This window comes from Gasterosteus aculeatus, chromosome 2, assembly GCF_964276395.1.
Source record: "Gasterosteus aculeatus chromosome 2, fGasAcu3.hap1.1, whole genome shotgun sequence".
NCBI lineage: Eukaryota > Metazoa > Chordata > Actinopteri > Perciformes > Gasterosteidae > Gasterosteus > Gasterosteus aculeatus.
Genome location: NC_135689.1, coordinates 25,013,474 through 25,033,066, shown reverse-complemented (window position 1 = coordinate 25,033,066; position 19,593 = coordinate 25,013,474). Strand labels below are relative to the sequence as shown.

General features: G+C 44.3%; 1 protein-coding gene across 6 annotated transcripts; it reads right to left on the bottom strand.

The window, feature by feature from the left end:
• Positions 1–1,842: 1,842 nt before the first annotated feature.
• On the bottom strand, positions 1,843–19,523 carry lrif1 (ligand dependent nuclear receptor interacting factor 1). 6 transcript variants are annotated; one of them, XR_013452471.1, is made up of 5 exons: positions 19,228–19,523; positions 13,972–18,249; positions 13,067–13,635; positions 12,748–12,880; positions 7,690–9,201 (listed from the first exon to the last, which is right to left on the bottom strand). XR_013452471.1 is itself a non-coding variant. In XM_078087696.1 (4 exons), exons 3-4 carry the CDS (start codon positions 12,769–12,771, stop codon positions 8,236–8,238), a joined length of 990 nt encoding a protein of 329 aa, XP_077943822.1. In that variant the 5' UTR covers positions 12,772–12,880; positions 13,067–18,249; positions 19,228–19,523; the 3' UTR covers positions 7,690–8,235. The 6 variants fall into 6 exon arrangements, 3 of the variants coding, with proteins under 3 accessions (XP_040049785.2, XP_077943822.1, XP_077943821.1); XR_013452470.1 differs by having other exon boundaries at positions 13,067–13,631; XM_078087696.1 differs by having other exon boundaries at positions 13,067–18,249.
• Between the last annotated feature and the right edge of the window lie 70 nt (positions 19,524–19,593).

Genomic DNA, 19,593 nt, shown 5'->3' with positions numbered 1-19,593 from the left:
ACAACGCGAGGCTCAGCGTCTCTCCAGAATTTGCAAAATAGTATTTTTCTGCCTATTTGTTTCGAGTCTGTTCACTCAGAACAGTCTTGCGAATCTCATATAGCCGTCAGCAACTTTTGGATATTGAACCATGCGAATTTGACTACTGAACTCTGCCCCCCACCCCCACACATCTCCCTCAGTGACTGTACTTCCCCTCCACCCTGGCTCGACTGCCACACACCTTCCTCCAGCCACTGAACACTTGCACCAGAATGTTTTTTTTATTACTGTATTAATCGTACTTACACCTACAATACCTCTTACTGTTCATATTGCATAACTATTCCTTACTGTTCATATTGCATAAGTATTTCTTACTGTACATATCTATTTATTCACTTATTACACTTTACATATGCACATACTCTGCACTTTTTGCTATTTTGCACTTCTGGTTGGATGTTAAACTGCATTTCGTTGCCTCAGTACTTGTACCCTGTGCAATGACAATAAAGTTGAATCTAATCTAATCTAAAAAAACAAACATATTATATATAAACAACCTTGAGTATAATGCAAGTTATTTTGGATAAAAGGTGCCTCTGGCCATCTGCTGTGGAAACTATATCGAATCGTTTGATGCAGTTTATATTTGGAAATAACTGAACATTGTGTTTTCTCATTTACAGGAGTGGTTGCAACCATGTCCTTCTTTAAAGGAGACGTTGTCTGCGATTACCACGGGGAGTTATCACAGCAGCTGAGAGGAATTTGAAGACGGAGGCCATAACCCACCAGCTTCTTCCATCCATCCATCCATTGTCAAACCGCTTATCCTGCACACAGGGTCGCGGGGGGCTGGAGTCCATCCCAGCCAGCTACGGGCGATAGACAGGGTACATCCTGGATTGGTCGCCAGCCAATCGCAGGGACCAGCTTCTTACAAGTTTGTTTTTTTAAATGGGGATAAGCATCTCTGCATCGATGTGCAAGTGCCATCCAGGCGTGGAGACAATGGGGCGGTTAATAAACCACCAAAATGGCCAACGTGAAGCCGCTTCACTACGTCCTCAACATAGACTGACGTGATCCTCTTCGAGGCCCTCAAAGGCATCGAGGTTAATGAGGAACTGAAATTTGACCATGTGGTCAGACGGAAGTCTTCGAGGGGAGAGGGCCCGTCACTGCTGTGGTTGGATGAGTGAGCGGCTCATCCTCGCCACAGCCTCACGGCCTGCTTGTCTGTGCACTTAGAAAAAATAAAAATAAAAATCTATATGTGGTTGTTTGCTGTGATCACATTGTGGCAATAAACGGTTTTGATTCTACTGACTGCATTGGTCCGTGTGTCCACCGACGGAGCAAAAGCTTGTAACGTTGTCCTGCGTCACCTCGCCCTCCGTTCCTCGTTCATATTAGTTCCCCCGCAGGAACAAAGATCTATCATCCAATTCAACTCCAGCCATCAGAAAGGCAAACAAAGACAATAGGTTTCTGTTTGTACCAGTGTTCATTTTGTCAACAAAAACTAATGTTCGTTATCGACCTTTTTTTCCATGACTAAGACGAGACAAACGATCTTAAAAAATAAAAACTATGACTAAATCTATTCTAACTTTCGTTAACGAGACGAACATGTTGGTGGTTGACGAAGTCACGATAGTTTTTTTCCCCCTAAATTCGCACGCAGCTGACAGACAAAGTACGGCGGATATTAACGCGTCATGATGACGTCATCCACGAACCCACAACGCTCACTCATATCGAGGGATGGGAATTGATTTTTACGATTCCCTTATCGATATTGCTTAACGGTCCGATTCCTTATCGATTCTCATTTGGTGAAGGAATAAGTACAAATTTGTTTGTTTGTTATAACTCGCTTTAATTAACACCACGGAGTATACACAAAGTATGTGTAGCACCCTCAAAACTAACTTAAAGTACGTGAGTTACTTCTCAAAGTAAAGTGCTAGAAGTGTGCCTATTGTGGAAATCGTTAATTTTCACATTCATTGGTCAATGGTCCAGACAGTCTTCAGTAAAGACCAAAACGATCAACTCAGGCAAATCAACAATTCTTGTGCAGAAAAATGATCATGTTTGCCCTCTCAGGAAGGATACGAGATCTTTCTCCAGCAGTGGAGAACACCCTTTCAGAAGGGGTGGAGGATGCTTGGACACACAGATACTGGCAAGGTGTCACTCTTCTTCCACCACCAGAAACTGGCCCGTCTTTGGTTGGAAGGCTCCTGTAAAGCTGGATTTCTTGCTCCACTGTCTGGGCTGTGGAGACGGGGGCTGCTGCTGCGTGGAAAGCAGCTTGCTCTCCTCTTCTTCAAAAAGTTCCTCTAGGGCTGTCTGAAATAATGACATAACCACAAGCTTTACTTTTTAATGAAATAGTGTAATAATCCCTGCCATCTATCATCATTCATCACAATAAGATGCAATAGACTTACGTAATCCGCTTCTTCTTCTGCCTGCTGTGAGATGCATGTACTGGTAAAATATGTTATAACATTGTCTTGTGCTAAAGTCGTGTCTCAAGTGTCCTGTATTTGACCCTGATGTGCAAAGAGCAGCATGATACAACATGTTGCTTTGCAGCTGTGTCCTGAGAAGGGAGGACGGTCGACTCGAGCTCATAGACGCTTCAAAACAAAGGACTCCTGTTCATGGCCGAAGTTCATATCTTATTCGGAGCTTTCGTTCCGGATCCACGTTTTTACTTTATGTCAATTAATTATGATTTGCACCGGCCACTGAGGAGGATCTCGTAACTGGCACGGAGAATGTCCTTCACATGTGTATAAAAACGCGTTTTCACTGCTCGGAGACGTCATTACGCCGAGCGCTGAGAGACGTGCTGGTGTGTTGGACCTCCTGCTTGCAGGCAATAGTTAGAGCCAGATATCTGCGGAGAATTGCTCATGTCATCTTTTTCTCTTCTAAATAAATGTTAACTTTTTGACTTTAATTGATCAACGTGCTGCGATTCTTCTCATCAACCAACTCGGGGGGATCAGAGATCCTGACACTGCCCCTGTGTCTCTTTGCTCTGACAGCTTGAGAAGAAATGTACGGTGTAAAAACCAGAGAGCAAGAAGAAAAGCTCTCAGATACGGTAAACACATTGTCAAATTCAAGTACCTGCTCAATCTCAACTGCCTCTGTGTTTGCTGCCACTGCTGATGCCCTGATCCTGTCCCAGATTTCATCCCTGTCCATTTTAGATTTAAATCTGGGATCTAACACAGTGGCTTCCTCCAGGAATGCCTGGATATCATCACCCTTACATTTGAAATGGAGGACAAACAACACAAATTTAGAGGACAATGTGAATGACAATAAATAACCATGTATACGATTGTCATATAGTTTTTCATCATATGTCAGACAGTGACTGTAGCTGGTAACGTTTGGAAAGATCCTTCAATTCAATTCATTTTATTTTGTAGAGCCCAAAATCGCAAATTACAAATTTGCCCCAGAGGGCTTTACAGTCTGTACACATACAACATCCTCTGCCCCGAAACCCTCCATCGACACAGGAAAAACTCCCCAAACAATGAAAAAACCCTTCCAAGAGGGAAAAAAGGGAAGAAACCTCAGTGAGAACGTCAGAGGAGGATCCGTCTCCTGATGGACGACTACAATGATGCCATGCGTACAGAATGAACAACGTATAATACATGAGACTATATGACAGGAATGATTCAAGTAACTGTGAGTAGTAAACCAGACGCACAGCAGGACCACTGCAGGGACCACCACCATCACATAGAACCACCATCACATAGAACCACCATCACATAGAACCACCATCAGATAGAACCACCATCACATAGAACCACCATCAGACAGAACCACCATCAGATAGAACCATCAGATAGAACCACCGTCAGATAGAACCACCGTCACATAGAACCACCGTCACATAGAACCACCGTCAGATAGAACCACCATCAGACAGAAGCACCATCCACAGAAGCCTGTGGGGAGGGAGAGCACAGAGACTTTAGGAGAGGGTGATCCCATCGATCTCCTCGGCCACAGCTATTCCTGTCTGAGCTTTGTACACTTTCTTTATTCTGACCTTACGCTGAGATAGTGGTCTTGACTAAAACTTATCCGTCCATCTGCTGTGATGGCTGCATGTGGGACATGTTTCAGGTCTGTGACCTGGTTGCTCTTTTCAACCCCATACCAAGAAGGAATCAGATGATTTGTTAATCTGTCTCTGTTTGGGGCATCGTATTTTGGGTTGAGAGTCACCTCGCTACAGAAAAAAAAAAAAAAAAAATATATATATATATATATATATATATATATTATATATGCTGCTGAACCGCGCCCTCAAAAGAGGAAGAACCTCAGTTTCCACTTTTTGTTACTTTGTACGTTATAATAAATCGTACGCTTTTCGTGTGCAGCTAGACGTGCTGCTGAGTCCGGTGATTCCACCGACACCCGTTAACCTCCTCCGGCGCAGTCGAGGCGGCGCCATCTGCCCTTAAACAGGCCGATGGTGCGCTGCACTACGGCGCCAATCCTTCCATGTGCCACGTCTCCTAAGAGCGAAGATCAGCCATCAGCGCCATCACGCATTGTGACGTCATCACGGCGTTTTATTACCGTCCGTCTGACGAGCAACAGCTGTGTTTAGAGGATGAATTTAATAACATGCCGATATTATTGCAGAACATATTTCACTTTTCTTTTTGAAATGTGTTACTTAGTATTTCTGTTTGTTTTACGCTGCAGATCAAACGGGTGTTCGTGTTATTTATGAGGCAGTATTTCTTTTACAACAGTCTAGTTTTACACACGTGTGCGTGTTTCTTGCGTTTGCCGACGGTTCTCATTTCACCCGTTTTTGTGCGTACGCATGGGTCCGAGCTTGCGTTAAGGACTGCACATTTCTTCCTCACCAGACGAAGAAATACAAGTAAAGATGGTTGAAAAGAAGGAAGACAGCACTGGAGAGGGCAAACGCAAAGAAATGAGCTCTATTGTCTCTACTGTCACATTGAATGCGAATGGCCTTAGGAGTGCGGATAAGAGGCAGAAAGCCGTGTTGGTCTGTGAGGCCGACATTACATGTCTGCAAGAGACACACTGGCATAATGCATGCGTGGAGGAACTGCAGAGGGAGATGATCGGAGACGCGTACGTTAACAATGGAGGGACCACATCAAGAGGAGTAGCGATTTCAGTTAAAAGAGGACAAATTGGGAATGTGAGGAAAAGTGAGGATGGGAGAACAATAGGAATATCCTTTGACCACCTGGGCAGGGAATACAAACTGGTGATCATATATGCACCAAATGAGGTGAAGGAAAGGGAGGACTTCTTTGAAAGAATGGCGGCAACATGTTGCACAGAATGCATCATTGTGGGGGACTAATGTGTGGGAGGCTCGATGCATCTGCCAGGGTACAATTTAAGGCAGACGCCTCACGAAGGAGGCTGAAGGAAGTAATGAAAACAAATGGCCTAATTGACGTGTGGAGGGAAAACAATCCAAGAGGGTTTTTCAAGGCATCAAGTGGTGAAAGAAGTACTTAAAGCAGGATGGACTTGGTACGGAGTTCAAAGAGCCTAGTGAGTAGAATTGGGTTCTGAGTACAGAACAGCTGCTCTCAGTGACCACGGGGTAGTGAGATTCACCCGGGGGAAGGTGTGAAAGCAGAGGAGGGGGTGTATGGTGTAAGAAAAGTACAAGGAAAGCATAAGAGCAGGGGTCTCCAACTCGTTTCAGGTGCGGCGAGATGCAGCCCACTTCAACCGAACGCGGGCCGGACCATTGCAGTCGCTGAGAGGGGGGCCGATGGTCCGACCGCCGAAGAACAGCGGGGTCCCCCCCCCGTCGGTGGCGGGCCAGATGTGGCCCGCAGGCCGGAGTTTGAGACCCCTGCATAAGAGAATGTATATTGAGAAGAAGGAATGGAAGTATGTATGAGGGGCACATGGGGGGGAGATAAAGAACCATAAGTATTAGATACAGCAGGGGGGGGGAGAGGGAAAGGGGACCAAGGGAGGAGCTAGCAGGAGAAACTGAGGGCAGACATGGAATAGAGCTACAGCAGATACAATGGTTAGAAGTAGAGCTAGTTAGATGATCGAGGGAGAGAAGTGTACAGGATTCTTTCTAGAGTTGGAAAAGGAAAAAAACAACAACTATTTTGAACAGGTGGAGGGGAAGGAGGGAGAAAAGATTACAGGATTTTATAAAGAACTATTTAGCAAGGAAGAGGTTGATAAGTGTTGGAGAAGATGGAGGCTAAGCTGAGCGAGGAAGCTAAGCAGATGTGCGAGGAGGTATAGAAACAGGGGAAATAGAGAACGCCATACAAGGGTTAGTGAGAAACAAGAGCCCAGGGACTGATGGTTTAGTTTACTTTTACTCACTAGTGCCCCTGTTAGACAGACTAACTAAGGCAGGGAAGAGGGACAAATTAGAAGCTGTTGGCTATGCTATGCTATGCTATATGCACTGTCAGAGGAACCGCTAGCTGCACTACTCATGCAGAAGAGAGAGATCCGGGGGGGGGAGACTTGCCAGGGGAGCGAGTATGTTGATGACACAACAGCAAAGACAATGAGAGTCCTAGAGGTCATAAGGGCCGTGGGGTATACAGCAGAGCATCAGGAGCAAAGGTCAACATAGAAAGATCTGAAATCATGTATATAGGAGTGGATAAGAAAGGGAGAGAAGATGTGGGATTGAAAGAGAAGGAAGGACTATTTAAAAATCCTTGGGATTCATTTAGGTTTAGAAGGAAGAGACGGGAGGGACAATATTAGGGGATAATGAATAGCATAAGGAGGACATTAATGTTTTGGAGACGCTGTGTAAAAGCGTACAACATGTTTGGGACCAACTTAAATCCACACTTTTCTGTTAATCCATCTCATAACAAGCGATAGAAATGAACATTTAGCATTGTTTGGAAGTAGAAAAAGGTCTCGTAAATAATCAAACCCTTTAAGAGTTACCCACATTTGCGGTCTTTGCGTTGGATCCAAAAACTATTCCTTTTAGGCTTATTGGAAACACGGATGCTTTGATGTTTGACTGTATTGATCAATCTCTTCTGCCTTAAGATTAAAATATTACTATTAGCTAAAAGCACATGGCTGAATTTGAATTTTATTTAAATTACTGGAAAATGTTCTTCTCTCAGCCCAAAACCTATCATGCTCCAGAGGTGAAGAACATATTCCTAAATTAGATTACCATCTCTGGCCTACTTTTTTGTGTTTTAAGCCTTTCACTGTCAAGTGTAGCAGGTGGAGGAAAAGCTGATGATGCAAGCAGGAAGTCCCCCCCCCCAAAGGCCAGACCGTCCTATTTCAGAGACGACTTGGGTCAGCCGATGCGGTCGCTGAAGGACCCAGCCCAGGGCGACGGCAAAGGCCGGCTCCTTAACTGGTATAAATAGGTAACAGTCAAGAACTGTAATAAATGAATTAGCAAGATCAGCTGACATCATTAAGTCAGCTGCAGAACGACTGTCTTTCGTCCTCCCGTCTCTGGGGGAATGGACATGTCAGTACTTGGCATTCTAGGTTTTGCGTTTCTCAAGATGCATTCTTGTCTGTACATAGCAGCCTAAGATTCATATCGTCATACCTCCAGTTTGGAAAAACTGCTCTTAATATCAGGAGTCATCTCATATTTCAATTTACCACAACGCAAAATGTTACTTTCTCTTTATTTTAAAGAACTATTCCCTGAATTAAATAAGTACCCTGGTACTGAGCAAGACAAAGTATTCACGGTTTTAAAGGAATGGTGAAGGCAGACCTTTAAGATGCTTCCACAACAGCACTATGGAGACTAATGGTTCAGATGCTTTAGAGGTAAAGGTTGGACCACAAGACTGACCTGCTGAACAACATCGCTGGCCAAGTCACACCGAGTCATGATACAGCTCCATCCAAAGACTCTTTGGAGTCAACTTTGCTGTTTACAGACCACAAAGCCTTTACGTAAACCACTTTGACAACTTGATTTATTTAATGAAATATAAATATTGTATTAGTATTCATAAACATATTTGACAAGTTATTTTGTTTCAGAGAAAATGTTTTCAATAAAGATCAAATAGAAAAGCTCTAAAACTAACTATTAATCCACAGTGTTTAGTTGGCAGCATTTCCACAATGTCTCAATGGTCACTGAAGCAGACGGATGAGGGACGAGCCTTTGGCCCTTTGAGGGAGGGGGGGGGGCTATCATGACCTTCAAAGTGAGGGTGGATTGGAGGACGGATACTTCCGCAGCACTTTGTTAGGGTTTGAAATGTTGGTTCTCATGAGCTCTAAAGCCGCCTCTTTCTCTTGCAGAAGCTCCCTGAGTCTTGTGATCTGCTCGTGCAGTTGGACTTCATCGGAGTCCGTGGGCGTCGAGGTTAACCTCTCCCCAGCTGCCTCCTCCGGCGGCCTGCAGCTGTGCTTGTTCTTGACTGTGAGACAGGTGACGCCTCTGGATGTTTTCAAGTCTTTGGCCAAGGCCTTGGCTCTTCCCACTTTCTTACCAGTCTTCTCCGTCATCCCCGCCCACTTCTCGGGCTCCTCCGACTTTGCACTGGACCTCGCTGTGGAATCTTGAGTGCCGGCGATGCAACATGGACACGTTGGCCGCTTCCTTTTCCTTCCCAGTCTCCTTGTGTCAGCGTTCAGATCCGCACAGGTCTGAGGGTGGCCAGCTGTGTCCAGTGGGTAGGAGAAGTCATTCTCATCGGCGCTGAGGAAATCCTCATCTATGGGCTCCACGTAGCCAATCATTGGTTTCAATTCTACGCCAGCACACGTTCCCTCAGGCGAAGGGTTGGTGTTCACTTTAACATGTGAACATTCTGGGGGACCAGCATCCGTGTGAGGACTCGCAGTGGATGAACCTTTGGATAAGTCCGGTTTGGGTAGTACGTTGAGGAGACCATTGCCGCTTTCAGTTCCTCGTTGGCTGTAAAGGTGCTGCAATAACAGTTCTCTTTCTTTAAGCCTGCTTGTTGTGTCTTTATGATCCTGCACTAACCGGATGCACTCACTCGTTGGAGGTTCCGCAGGAAGAGACGCGGCTGAGGCTTCGTCTATCCTCTGGAGACAAATTCTCACATCGGCGGTTATCCCAGAAATCCGTCTCAGCAGATCATCGGTCCTTCGACAGGATTCTGGTACCAGTCCAGATGTTCCACAGGTCATAGAGCTCTGCGAGGAGAAATTAAATCGCGTTTCAATACAAGCACCACATACAAGACTATACAGTTGCAGTACTGCCACAGCGGGGCTCTGAGATGAATACCAACGTTGACAATAGCGTTAAAATGCTTTATTTTTTGTTAATCAAAATGAATCCTACATTTGCTTAAAGCATTAAACAGAGTACAGAAGTGGCTGCATTGGCTTAGGTTTTGCAGGTAATTGTTCACAGTAAAGAAAAGTAAATTTGTGCATTGAAATCTAGCACTATTGAGGATTCCAAAGTCCAAAGTTTCCACTTGTCTTCAAAAGGGACCAAGCAAGAAAGTTGGAAACCAATTTCATATATTTCAAGCAGTTTTCCGAAAATCACATCATTGGTAATAATGCGATCATTGTATATCAATTGCATCTTCTTGCCAGCTGTGTGCTTTACATATAGCACCATCTTGTAGTTAAATAAAAATACACCTGTACATTAAAATAAACCAAAAGTTAGTTTGTTGTTAATCAAATTTAAATTGTAACAAAATTCCAATAATAAGAGGCTGTTGGACCAGAATGCAGTTTGTCTGTTTGAGGGAAACACCAAATCAACATAGGTAGTAATGACATTGATCACAAGGGGAAGCATTGATGCGCGAGGGGATATTGGTGAGTGCATGGTGATGGGAAACAGGTGTGTGTGTGTGTGTGTGTGTGGACAGGAAGACAATCGTTTTTGTCTTGACCTGAACTGGCACAGACCGATATGAAATAATAGTAATGAAGGCGACAAGGAAACTGTAATGAATGGGATCAATGGATCGAAAACAAACTGCTTGGAAAAAAATTAAAGGAATTGCACGTCTGATAACAGGTGCACTAGCGGGGCAACAATGAGACAACCCCCAAAACAGGACTGGTTTTGCATGTGGAGGCAAATTCAAGTTTCTCCCTCTTGATCTCTCTGGTTCAAAAAACATGGCACTTCTGTCCTGACAGCCAGGAATACACTTTTGAGGCTTCATTTTTAGGTTGGATGATGGCACGGTTGTGCTGATTGGATTAATGTGGCTATGGAATCCCAGAGTTCTTTGGCCTCAGGAGACCAACAGTCACACAACCTCTGCCAAAAGCCCCATAGGCTCCAATACAAATCTGTGGACATATTTCTCAAAAGATCCAGAAGGTACACGTTTTGTAAAATGCCACAGGAGCCGTATTTATTACCGGACAGACATAAAGACCAAATGGTTACGTTCGGTAGAGTCTTGGGTCTCTCAAAGAAACTTATTTTTTGGATAGGTACTATAGTTTTGCAGTTATGACAACTTGTTTGAGGTGTGGTTTCTTGGTAAAATCCCTTTACATGTCTCCATGACGACCACACAGCCTCGTACCAGCACTCACTCTCCCTCCCCTACTAGTCTGACAGACACACGGCGCTAGCTAGCATAGCGCTAACATGGCGCTAGCTAGCACTGCACAATCAATAACAGTACCAAACGGCTGACAAGTGGCTCAAACAGCCAGTGAAAATGATAGCTAGCTAGGCTATCATTGATTGCCTTTGTGGCACTGACTCATGCTCATTTTACTACCACAACTAGTACTACTACTACAAATGATACTATCACTACTACAACTAGCAGTACTACTACAAATGATACTATTACTATCACTACTTCTAGTAGTATTTCTACTACTATTAAAATGACTCCTAGTAGTAGTACTAAAATACTACTTCTAGTAGTGACTCTACTAGGAAAAAGTACTACTACTTCTACTACGTACCCGTGCACTCGATCTAATGTTTCCCACACAACATTGCAAAATAACAACGTGCAGAGAAGACTCATCAATGCGCGTCATCCGGGTTATTCTGGAGGTACATACACATCGCAGGGTTCTTGCACCATTTCAAAAGTAAAATTTAATGCTTTTTAAGACCTCAACCAATATAATGTAAGACCCAAAAATGTCACAATTTCTTTGGAATACGCAATTTATTGCCTCCTACAATGGAAATCAAAACTTTTTCTCAAATTAGGAGACAGTATAATAACTGACAATAACCCTTCCAACACTGTTTGGCCAATATAGATGTAACAATCAAAGTGATTCCTTTGTGATGCAGAACAGAGCCAACATAACACACCAAACAACACAACGCATTGCATGAAGGAACCATATCGAATAATGAAAATAGTAACCGTTTGAAAACACAAATGTTATCACATGACTCTTCATGAGAGAAACCAATGAATAGAAAGGTCTAAGTTCTGCCATCTTGGTCCCTGCTGTATTCTCAGCCTTCTCTGCGTCCTTTTCTAGAGTTTCACACACAGTTGATTGTTCTTCTTTTCTTGCGTAGCTCTTCAAGCTCGTCTTCAACCCCTTTTCTCTTTGTTCGTCTGTTTTGTCTTTTCCTTTTTCTTCCTCTCATCTTCCAAGAAGATCCTGTACCGGTTGCGTGCAGATGCAACCTCATTTAGCAGCTCTTTAGTCAATGGCACTTTGACAACTCCACCACACATCCTCACATAGTCGCAGATTAGTCTCTGTGAGACTATAGTGTCTTCGTTCATATTGCACATCTCCACCTCCTTGTTAATGGAGAACCCACGCTCCACAGTAGCTTGTCCATGGGACAGAAGCAGCAGCGAGTTCTGCATATCCATTCATGGCCGTATGCAGGAAGCTGTCAACTCGCGATTTTCCATCCAATGCACTGAAGGCCATGAATTCCTCTCCTCTGGCCTCACTGAAGAGCAACTTCTGAAATTGTTGGGCAATCGTATCACCTGCATTTAGATAAAGACAAGCACATCATTTTCTAGTTAAAATTATATTTTGTGGAAATCACAAGAGATTTATTTTTACTATACTCTGGAAAATGTTTCTCATATTTCCAACTATATTTCAATTATTATGTCTAAGAACATATATTAGGCCTACATACATTTATTATAACTCATACTAGGCTGTATTTTCAATAAAAGAAAATACTAAAAAAAATTGCAAAATAATAGGCTAGTATAACTTTATATGTAAAATAAGACTCGCTTTGATAAACACTAGGCTTATTGTTCACATTTCTGATACGTCTACAGATGTTACCCGCTGTGACTCCTGACAGCTTCTTATCCTGCACAAATTTTACAACGAGGGCCTTCATTTTTTGCAGGCACATGTCTGGTTCTTTGCATCTTTTGGGGGTCCAGGCACATCATATTTCGGACAGAGGGGTACTTCAGGGGGCACTTCAATAGAATGTTCGGACACATTTTTGAACGAGCACTCTGGCTGTCTCGCATGAACAGTAACACATCACGCTCACTTCCACCACTCTGACTGCCTGACAAAAGCACAAAAGTCCCATCACATGAAACATCAAATAAATTCTCCCTATGTGTAACTTACACTACACAACATTTGACAGATCCAGTTAATATGTCAACTGCTTGATGTCAAAACAATTAATCTGATCTTTTTCAACATAAATACTTCATTAGTCAAGTGACTTTGCAGCTCCTATAGCACATTGATAAAGTAATCTAGGATAAATATTACCTTGAGGGCAGCTGTGGCTCCCATGCCAATGCCCACTTGCTTTGGACTGACCCAAAGCTTTTGGTCTGTCACATCAAGCTTGACCAGCTTTACTGGGGCAACATCAACCTGGACGTCTCGCTTTATGAAGCGTCTGAAAATAGAATAGCACAAGCATAATAATTATGATTAATCAAAATTGGAAAAAGTATTACAGTATTTACAATACTTTCTACAAACATAATCATGCTGAAAACTGTGTTTTATTGTTCATATCCTCTGTAAATGACGGTGCTTAAATGATTAAACCATTAATATACTTAGTAGTCATTAGGCCTACCCTGATTAGATCCTCAATCCCTGCCGAGGAAGGGAATCATCGGGACATCTGTCTGGTACTTGGTGGGAAATGGCTGAAAACTTCTTGAGACACTCATTAAGTGCAACTTTGCCAAGATTAAAGGGATCATCCGGGCTTCTGTGATGGTGTCACATGACGATGACCTTGGATTGGGGAGCTTCTTGGCTTTGACCTGATCCACATAGGTGACAATATATGGTCACATTTCAATGGCTCTCTGCACTGCTGGAAGGTTTTCCAGCCATTGATGTCCACAACATGGCAAAGGAAATGTATCACACTTGGTCCCTAACAAAGTCTTCTCTCCTTGCAGGAGCACAATGAAACAGGTAGTGCAGGGCTTTCAGGACTTTCTCAACTTGCCACACCGCAAAACCGTTCTTGAACGAGTTGTGCATCGTGTGAAGGCCACAACTCCCAATTATTTGTAGTTGGGCTCCACCACACAGCTCTCTGTGTTCCTCTTGCAAGAGTTCAACAAACTTACAGTTAACAGCGGGTCCATTGACAGAGATATAGCATATTGTTCAGATTCAGCTCCTTTCTACCTTTCACATTGGGAAAAAAAAAAAAAAGATCAATTTAATGTGCCAAGTAATCCACATTATATAATAATAATAATGGTTGTGCTGATATAGCAGAGAGATCAAAAACATCCATCAAAACCCCTGACACACACACACGAATATGTATTCACATATTTACACCTAAACAATAAAATGCAAACATACACAAACACACGCGATAATTAACGTTAATCATTATATAATTATATGCGTGTGGCCTATAAATGCAATGGTGAATTTTGCACCGGTAGCATACGAGCTTTAAACCGCACTAAGGTTACTCAATTTTACACCAAACACAATAGTAACGTTACTTACATTGAAATGACCCAACATGTCCTCAGCTCTGGAGCGACCCATGAACTCCGACCCCTAGTAGCGGGAGATGACGTGGGGTGTGCCAGTCTCATCATCAGTCGTCCAGAATCGCAAATGAAGGTCCATTTGTTTGCTCTTTGTCCTTTTATTCATACTTGTGTCAAACATGACAACATATGGTTTTCTCACTAACGCTGCGCGATAGCTGCTTTTTGATGAATGAGGCGATGCCATATTTGGCGACATATGCCGTTTTCTTTTCACCACAGGTGAATGACTTTGCAAGCTGTGAATCGGGGAACATGGCAGCAAAGACGCCACGTATGTCACCATTAGATTTAAATGAATTGTGCCTCGTCACAGTACCTCTGCCTTTTGGGTGTCTGGTGTTGAAATGAAACCTGTTACAGCCGACTGAGAGGTGGCGTGTGAACTTGTAACGTTGTTGCAGGGATTAACCTGGCCCCGCTATGGCTACGGCTATGGCTAGCTGCTGCAACGTATCGCTGGTGCTTTCCTCCTTTCATGTGCGACTCGACGGCTTTGAGCCCCACGGTCTGAAAAGGTCTTTTTGCAGAGTTTACACATCGCCTCATTGTTGTTTTCAACCGGCGCCGACCGCCTCCTAAACGCGTCCTCTTCCATCCACTTGTCGTTAAATTTGCGACACGCAGCCTGACGTCAGCGTCTGTAGCCGACGTACCGTAAACAGATATTCTATTGCGGAGACGCATTTAGCACAATACTAGATGAATATATTAGATGTTTTACGATGCGCCACTGTGCTTTCTCATCGGCATTAAGCGCACCGGCAAAAAAATTAATACCTACAGCAACTTTACGTGAAATTTAAGACAATTTAAGACCTTAATTACCCGAATTTTAATTGAAGACTTTTTAAGGACCCGCAGGAACCCTGCATCTGTAGCTCAACAGAAGTTGACTGAAGGCCTTTAACACTCCTGATGCACCACAATGCCAAGCCTTATGGGGTAAGAGTATGCAGGCAGTACCTGGAGGATGACGGGCTGAATGGACTTCCCTGCAACATCATTCTTCCCATTGATTTGAGGTGTTAAATTAAGCCCCGTGTAGGCTGAAACTTTTATTTCCATCAAAAGATGTGGCATCCTTTCTCTCCTCAGACATTAAATTCACATTGAGATCTTGAGTGTTCCTTTACCTTCTTTGAGCGATGTAGATAAGGCACATTGGACGATGAACTGTTTCATAGCCTAGAACACGCGTGTCCCTCGCTGGCTTAGTACCTGTTTGGAATGTTAAAGGCACTACAGAATGTCCGCTAGGAGTGTGCTCATCCGGGTGGAACAGAGCACCGGGCCATAGACACAGAAATATGGCGTCATGTAACAAGGTATAAACATGTTCTGTAGTAAAGGGAACCGTAAACGACTTCTCCTGTGATCTGGGGCTTCATGAATAATAAAAGTCAAGCGTTTGACGGGGGCGCCCTGCACTATAATGGCAGGGAAGACACTGATCATTGTTAACTAGCTGTCACTTGGAAGGTGCCTGTTATAACAAAACAAGTTTCTTCTAGAACACCCCTGCTGCCAGGGCATCGTTAATGGATTCCATTCATAGAAATAGAAATATTTTAGGTGTTATGGGGAATACTGCGGTTAAACAGTACCTTATTTAAAGTGTTTGCGGAAATAAAAGTGCGTGATTTAGACTACTTTTGAATTAATTAATTGCGATTAAAATCGTTGCGCAGCACCAGTTGGTGAATTTGGTAAAGCGTCCATGTGGGTAAATGTATGAGGGAAAAACAAAAAAACCACCAGCTGCCTCTTAACCCAATGTGAGGTCATGAGACTGATACAAGCCTATAAACATACAGCGTGACCTCTGGGTCAAGTCAGTTCAACATACACAGGGTATGTGTTTCTATCATTTGGCTGAAGTAACCATAACAATCGGGATCCTAGGACGCTGGTTCTGAACTCGTATTATTAACCAGGTTTAAAACGCTTGTTGCCACAGAATTGCTACAAAATATATATTTTTTTCCATCAAAAACATTTTTGTCCTATATGATAATGCAACAGAATGGGCATCACCTCAATGATGTGGGGGTCTCGGTCCGTCCTGGAGCGGGTTCCCTCGTTGCTGGGGTTAACATGCTCCATCTGTTGGGCTGAGGTGGGCTGCTGGCTGTCGTTGACCGACGTGCTGTGGCCAAGTTCCTCCTCTCTGAGAGCGCCGGGCGTACCGTGCATGCGCTCTTGTTCGGTTACATTGCTTGTGGCCGTCTGGTCCGGTTCCTCTATTTGAGCCATTTGTAATTTTCGTCTCAAATCTTGAGAGTCAGAGTTGGGTGGAGTGTAGGATACAAATATAACATTGTCTTCATCCACAACAGTGACTGCTGGCACACAAACTGAAGCTGCTTGTTGAAACGAGTCGTTCGGAGCAGCGTCGTCGTCGTCACAAAGGTCAATCACTTGGCGCCACGGATCTGGGTGGAGGACTCCATGGCCCGGCTTCTCCACAGGTGGAACTGACTGTTGGGTTGGAGCTACAATGGCTTTGTCTGATTCGTAACTTTTTCCTGCTACTATGGTTGGATCCATTTTTCCATTTTTATGTGGTAGCATGTGATTTTTGGCCCAAAAAAAAAGCTTTCCATCACACAATACCAAAGGGTTCTCCTGTCTTTGTCCGTTTTTGCCCTGACTCGACCCGCAGACCCAGTTCCCAACGACCTCACAGAGCTTCCCAGCGTTCTCTCTCTCGGCAGCCACTGGAGGAATCTCTGACGCCACAGAAGAATCAAAAGGATCAAGAGTTGGAGCTGTCGAGTTGCCTTCTTCAACTGACCACTGTATAGGGCTGTTGGGGCTTTGTGGAACCGTTGGAACTAATTTTAAATTTGGTTCTGAACCGGTTGATGTTTTATTTGCGGTCTTGCACAGCCACTTAGACGTATCAAGTGCAGAATCCCTTGGAGCACCTTGATTGACACTTGCGATAAGTGGCATGGAGACCGCACATGCTGAGCTTGGACAGGAGGTGGCTGACGGAGTAAAAGTCGGTTTCTTTATAGCTGCACGCCGTTCAGATGCTGGGAGTGCCCACAATTGTGCCTTAGGGATAGTGTGAGGCCACTGTCCTCTGGGGGGTGTTGGAGCTGTCAGAGCGACATGAAGATCATTCAGAGGTCCAGTATTTCCCCCGTTAGCTAAGGGTGTTACGGCCATTAAATGTACACTCTGTTGTGGTGGTTGCTTCCTGTTGCACGGGTCTATGACGTTGGCCTTTTCTTCTCCACTGTTCCCCGGACCTGACTCAGTAATAGATTTAGTGATGACTTCAGAGTCCTTTCTGGCCTTTTCTCTTTCTCGAAGAATCTCTGAGGCAAAGGAGGGATTTGTAGAACCAAGAGTTGGACCTGGTTTTGGAAGAATTTCACAGGGCTTCCCAGCATTTCCTCTCTCTGCGAGAACTCGCAAAATCTTTGAAGTAACAGACGAATAAAAAGGATTAAGGGTTGGAGCTGTTGGGCTGTTATCTTCAATGGACCACTTTTTAGGGCTGTTGGGGCTTTGTGGAACCTTTGGAATTAAATTGAAATGTGATTTTGATCCTTTTGATGGTGGTGCGCATGATGTCGTATTTGTTATTTTGCAAAGCAACTTGAGCGCATTGAGTGCAGAATCCCTTTGTGGAGTAACGCCTCCATCCGTACTTGTGGTTGGTGACGAGGGTAAGTGTGAACCTGGACAGCAGCTGGCTGACGAAGTGAATGTCTGTTTCCAGATACCTGCAGGCAGTGTTGATGCTGGGACTGTAGGGAGAACCTCAGTGCCCCGGCTTCGGGGGGCTGCTGGAGAATGCACTGGGACTGGGAGCTGACTTGGAGGTCCTACGGAGTTTCCACTGTGTGCAGGTGAAGCCTTTGAAGGAACAACTGCCAACGTTTTGACACTCTGTTGTAGTTGCTGTCGTGGATGCTTGTTGGGTGAATTACCAGGATCCAAACCGACTTCATAAGGGGACGAACCCACGAGTGAAACCTGTTCGCTGACGATCCGCTCTGTTGCAGAAGAAACTGAAGAAGTCTTTTTCACTAAGACAACTGGTGCTGAGGCGATATTCCACGATAACGCTTTTGGTTGTGTAGCATCGGTTTTGAGGGGGCTTATTTGAGATTTGAAAACGTGTCCATTGACCATTTGTACAGGAATCAGTTTCATGATGTTTCTGCCATCGGCCCCGACGGCAGGTATTGCCTGGTAGAAGACACCGGTCCCACTGAGAGACAAAACACAGGAACGTGTTAAGAACAGAACGATTCGGTTTTGTCCTCAGCAACAGATTTGATCGGTTTTCAAAAGACAGCTTTTACAAACAATATAAGTCTAGATCTTTAATATGTAAACATTTTTTTTCTTTGTAAATGTAGGTGGTGCAGCTCATATTCAGGTGCGCTCTACAGTCTGGACATGACGGTACTCTACTGCCGAATTCAGTCAATGCTTTTGTGTCTATTTATGTACCATTTTAAATGCCTTATGTTAATGTTGGGATGTAAATCTACCATGACAGGTTGACAGGCCACCCTCTTTGTTTACTTGTTCTAATGCCTTTAGGTTTTCCTCTAGAAACTCAAGATTTAAATGTCACACAGCTAGGATTTGTTGGCAATCCGCCCAAGTAAAGTCTGCAGAAATGTAAACATAAGGATTATAGGTGGCCGTCCCCTTCCGTCGGCTCCTCAGGACGCGGTCGGGGCCTCGTAGGATGTTAATTTAAGAAAGTACATTAAATGAAAGATACAAGAAATTGTATTTTAAACACAAACTTGGAGGTGGAACATGTTAAACTTGCCAAACTGCTTGTTCCTCCTCACTGAGAGCAAAACACTCGACTAGATCTCCACTCTTTGCTGTCCTGCTCCTAAATGGTGGAAGGAGGTCTCTGAAGACACCAGGACCACAGAGAGCCTTCACATCTTCAGACTACAGACACACCTCTTCAGACTCTACCTCCACTAACACACTAACTACCTGCACCGCTTCACACTATTGTATTATGATGCAACGTGCAACACCTTTGCAGGTCTCCGGTCACCGACTAATGGAGTAGTCGCGCATTATGAGCCTTCAGCGGCTCCAAACGCGGCCGGTGGATTCAGCGTGAGCCCGCGTGTCGCAGCGGGACAGAAAGGTGCGGGAGGGAGACGTCCCGCGCACACGGAAGGACAGGAACCAGAGAGCTCGTGCAGCGTACCTGTGGAGCGGGTCCTTCCCCTTCGTTCCGCCATACATGGCTGCCCGGAGGACCCGGTGGACCCGGTGGACCCGGTGGACGGGCTCCCGTTGGGTTCTCCAACGCCCGCAGAGTTGGCGACGACTAACGGCAGAAACACGGTGTTCGACCCGCCTTAGTTGTGCCGAGAGACCGTCTGCTATGGTGGGATAGTCGGTCGGACTAAACACCGTTTAACTCGCATTTATTATTAGACGTTTTCCTTTTCGCTTTCCGTTACTTCCGCTTCCGTTACATCGAGCTTCCGGTTTTGTTACACGTCCTATTTAATGCATTTTTTTCGTTTAGCTATGATTATATATGCTATATAATATGTATAGTTTATAT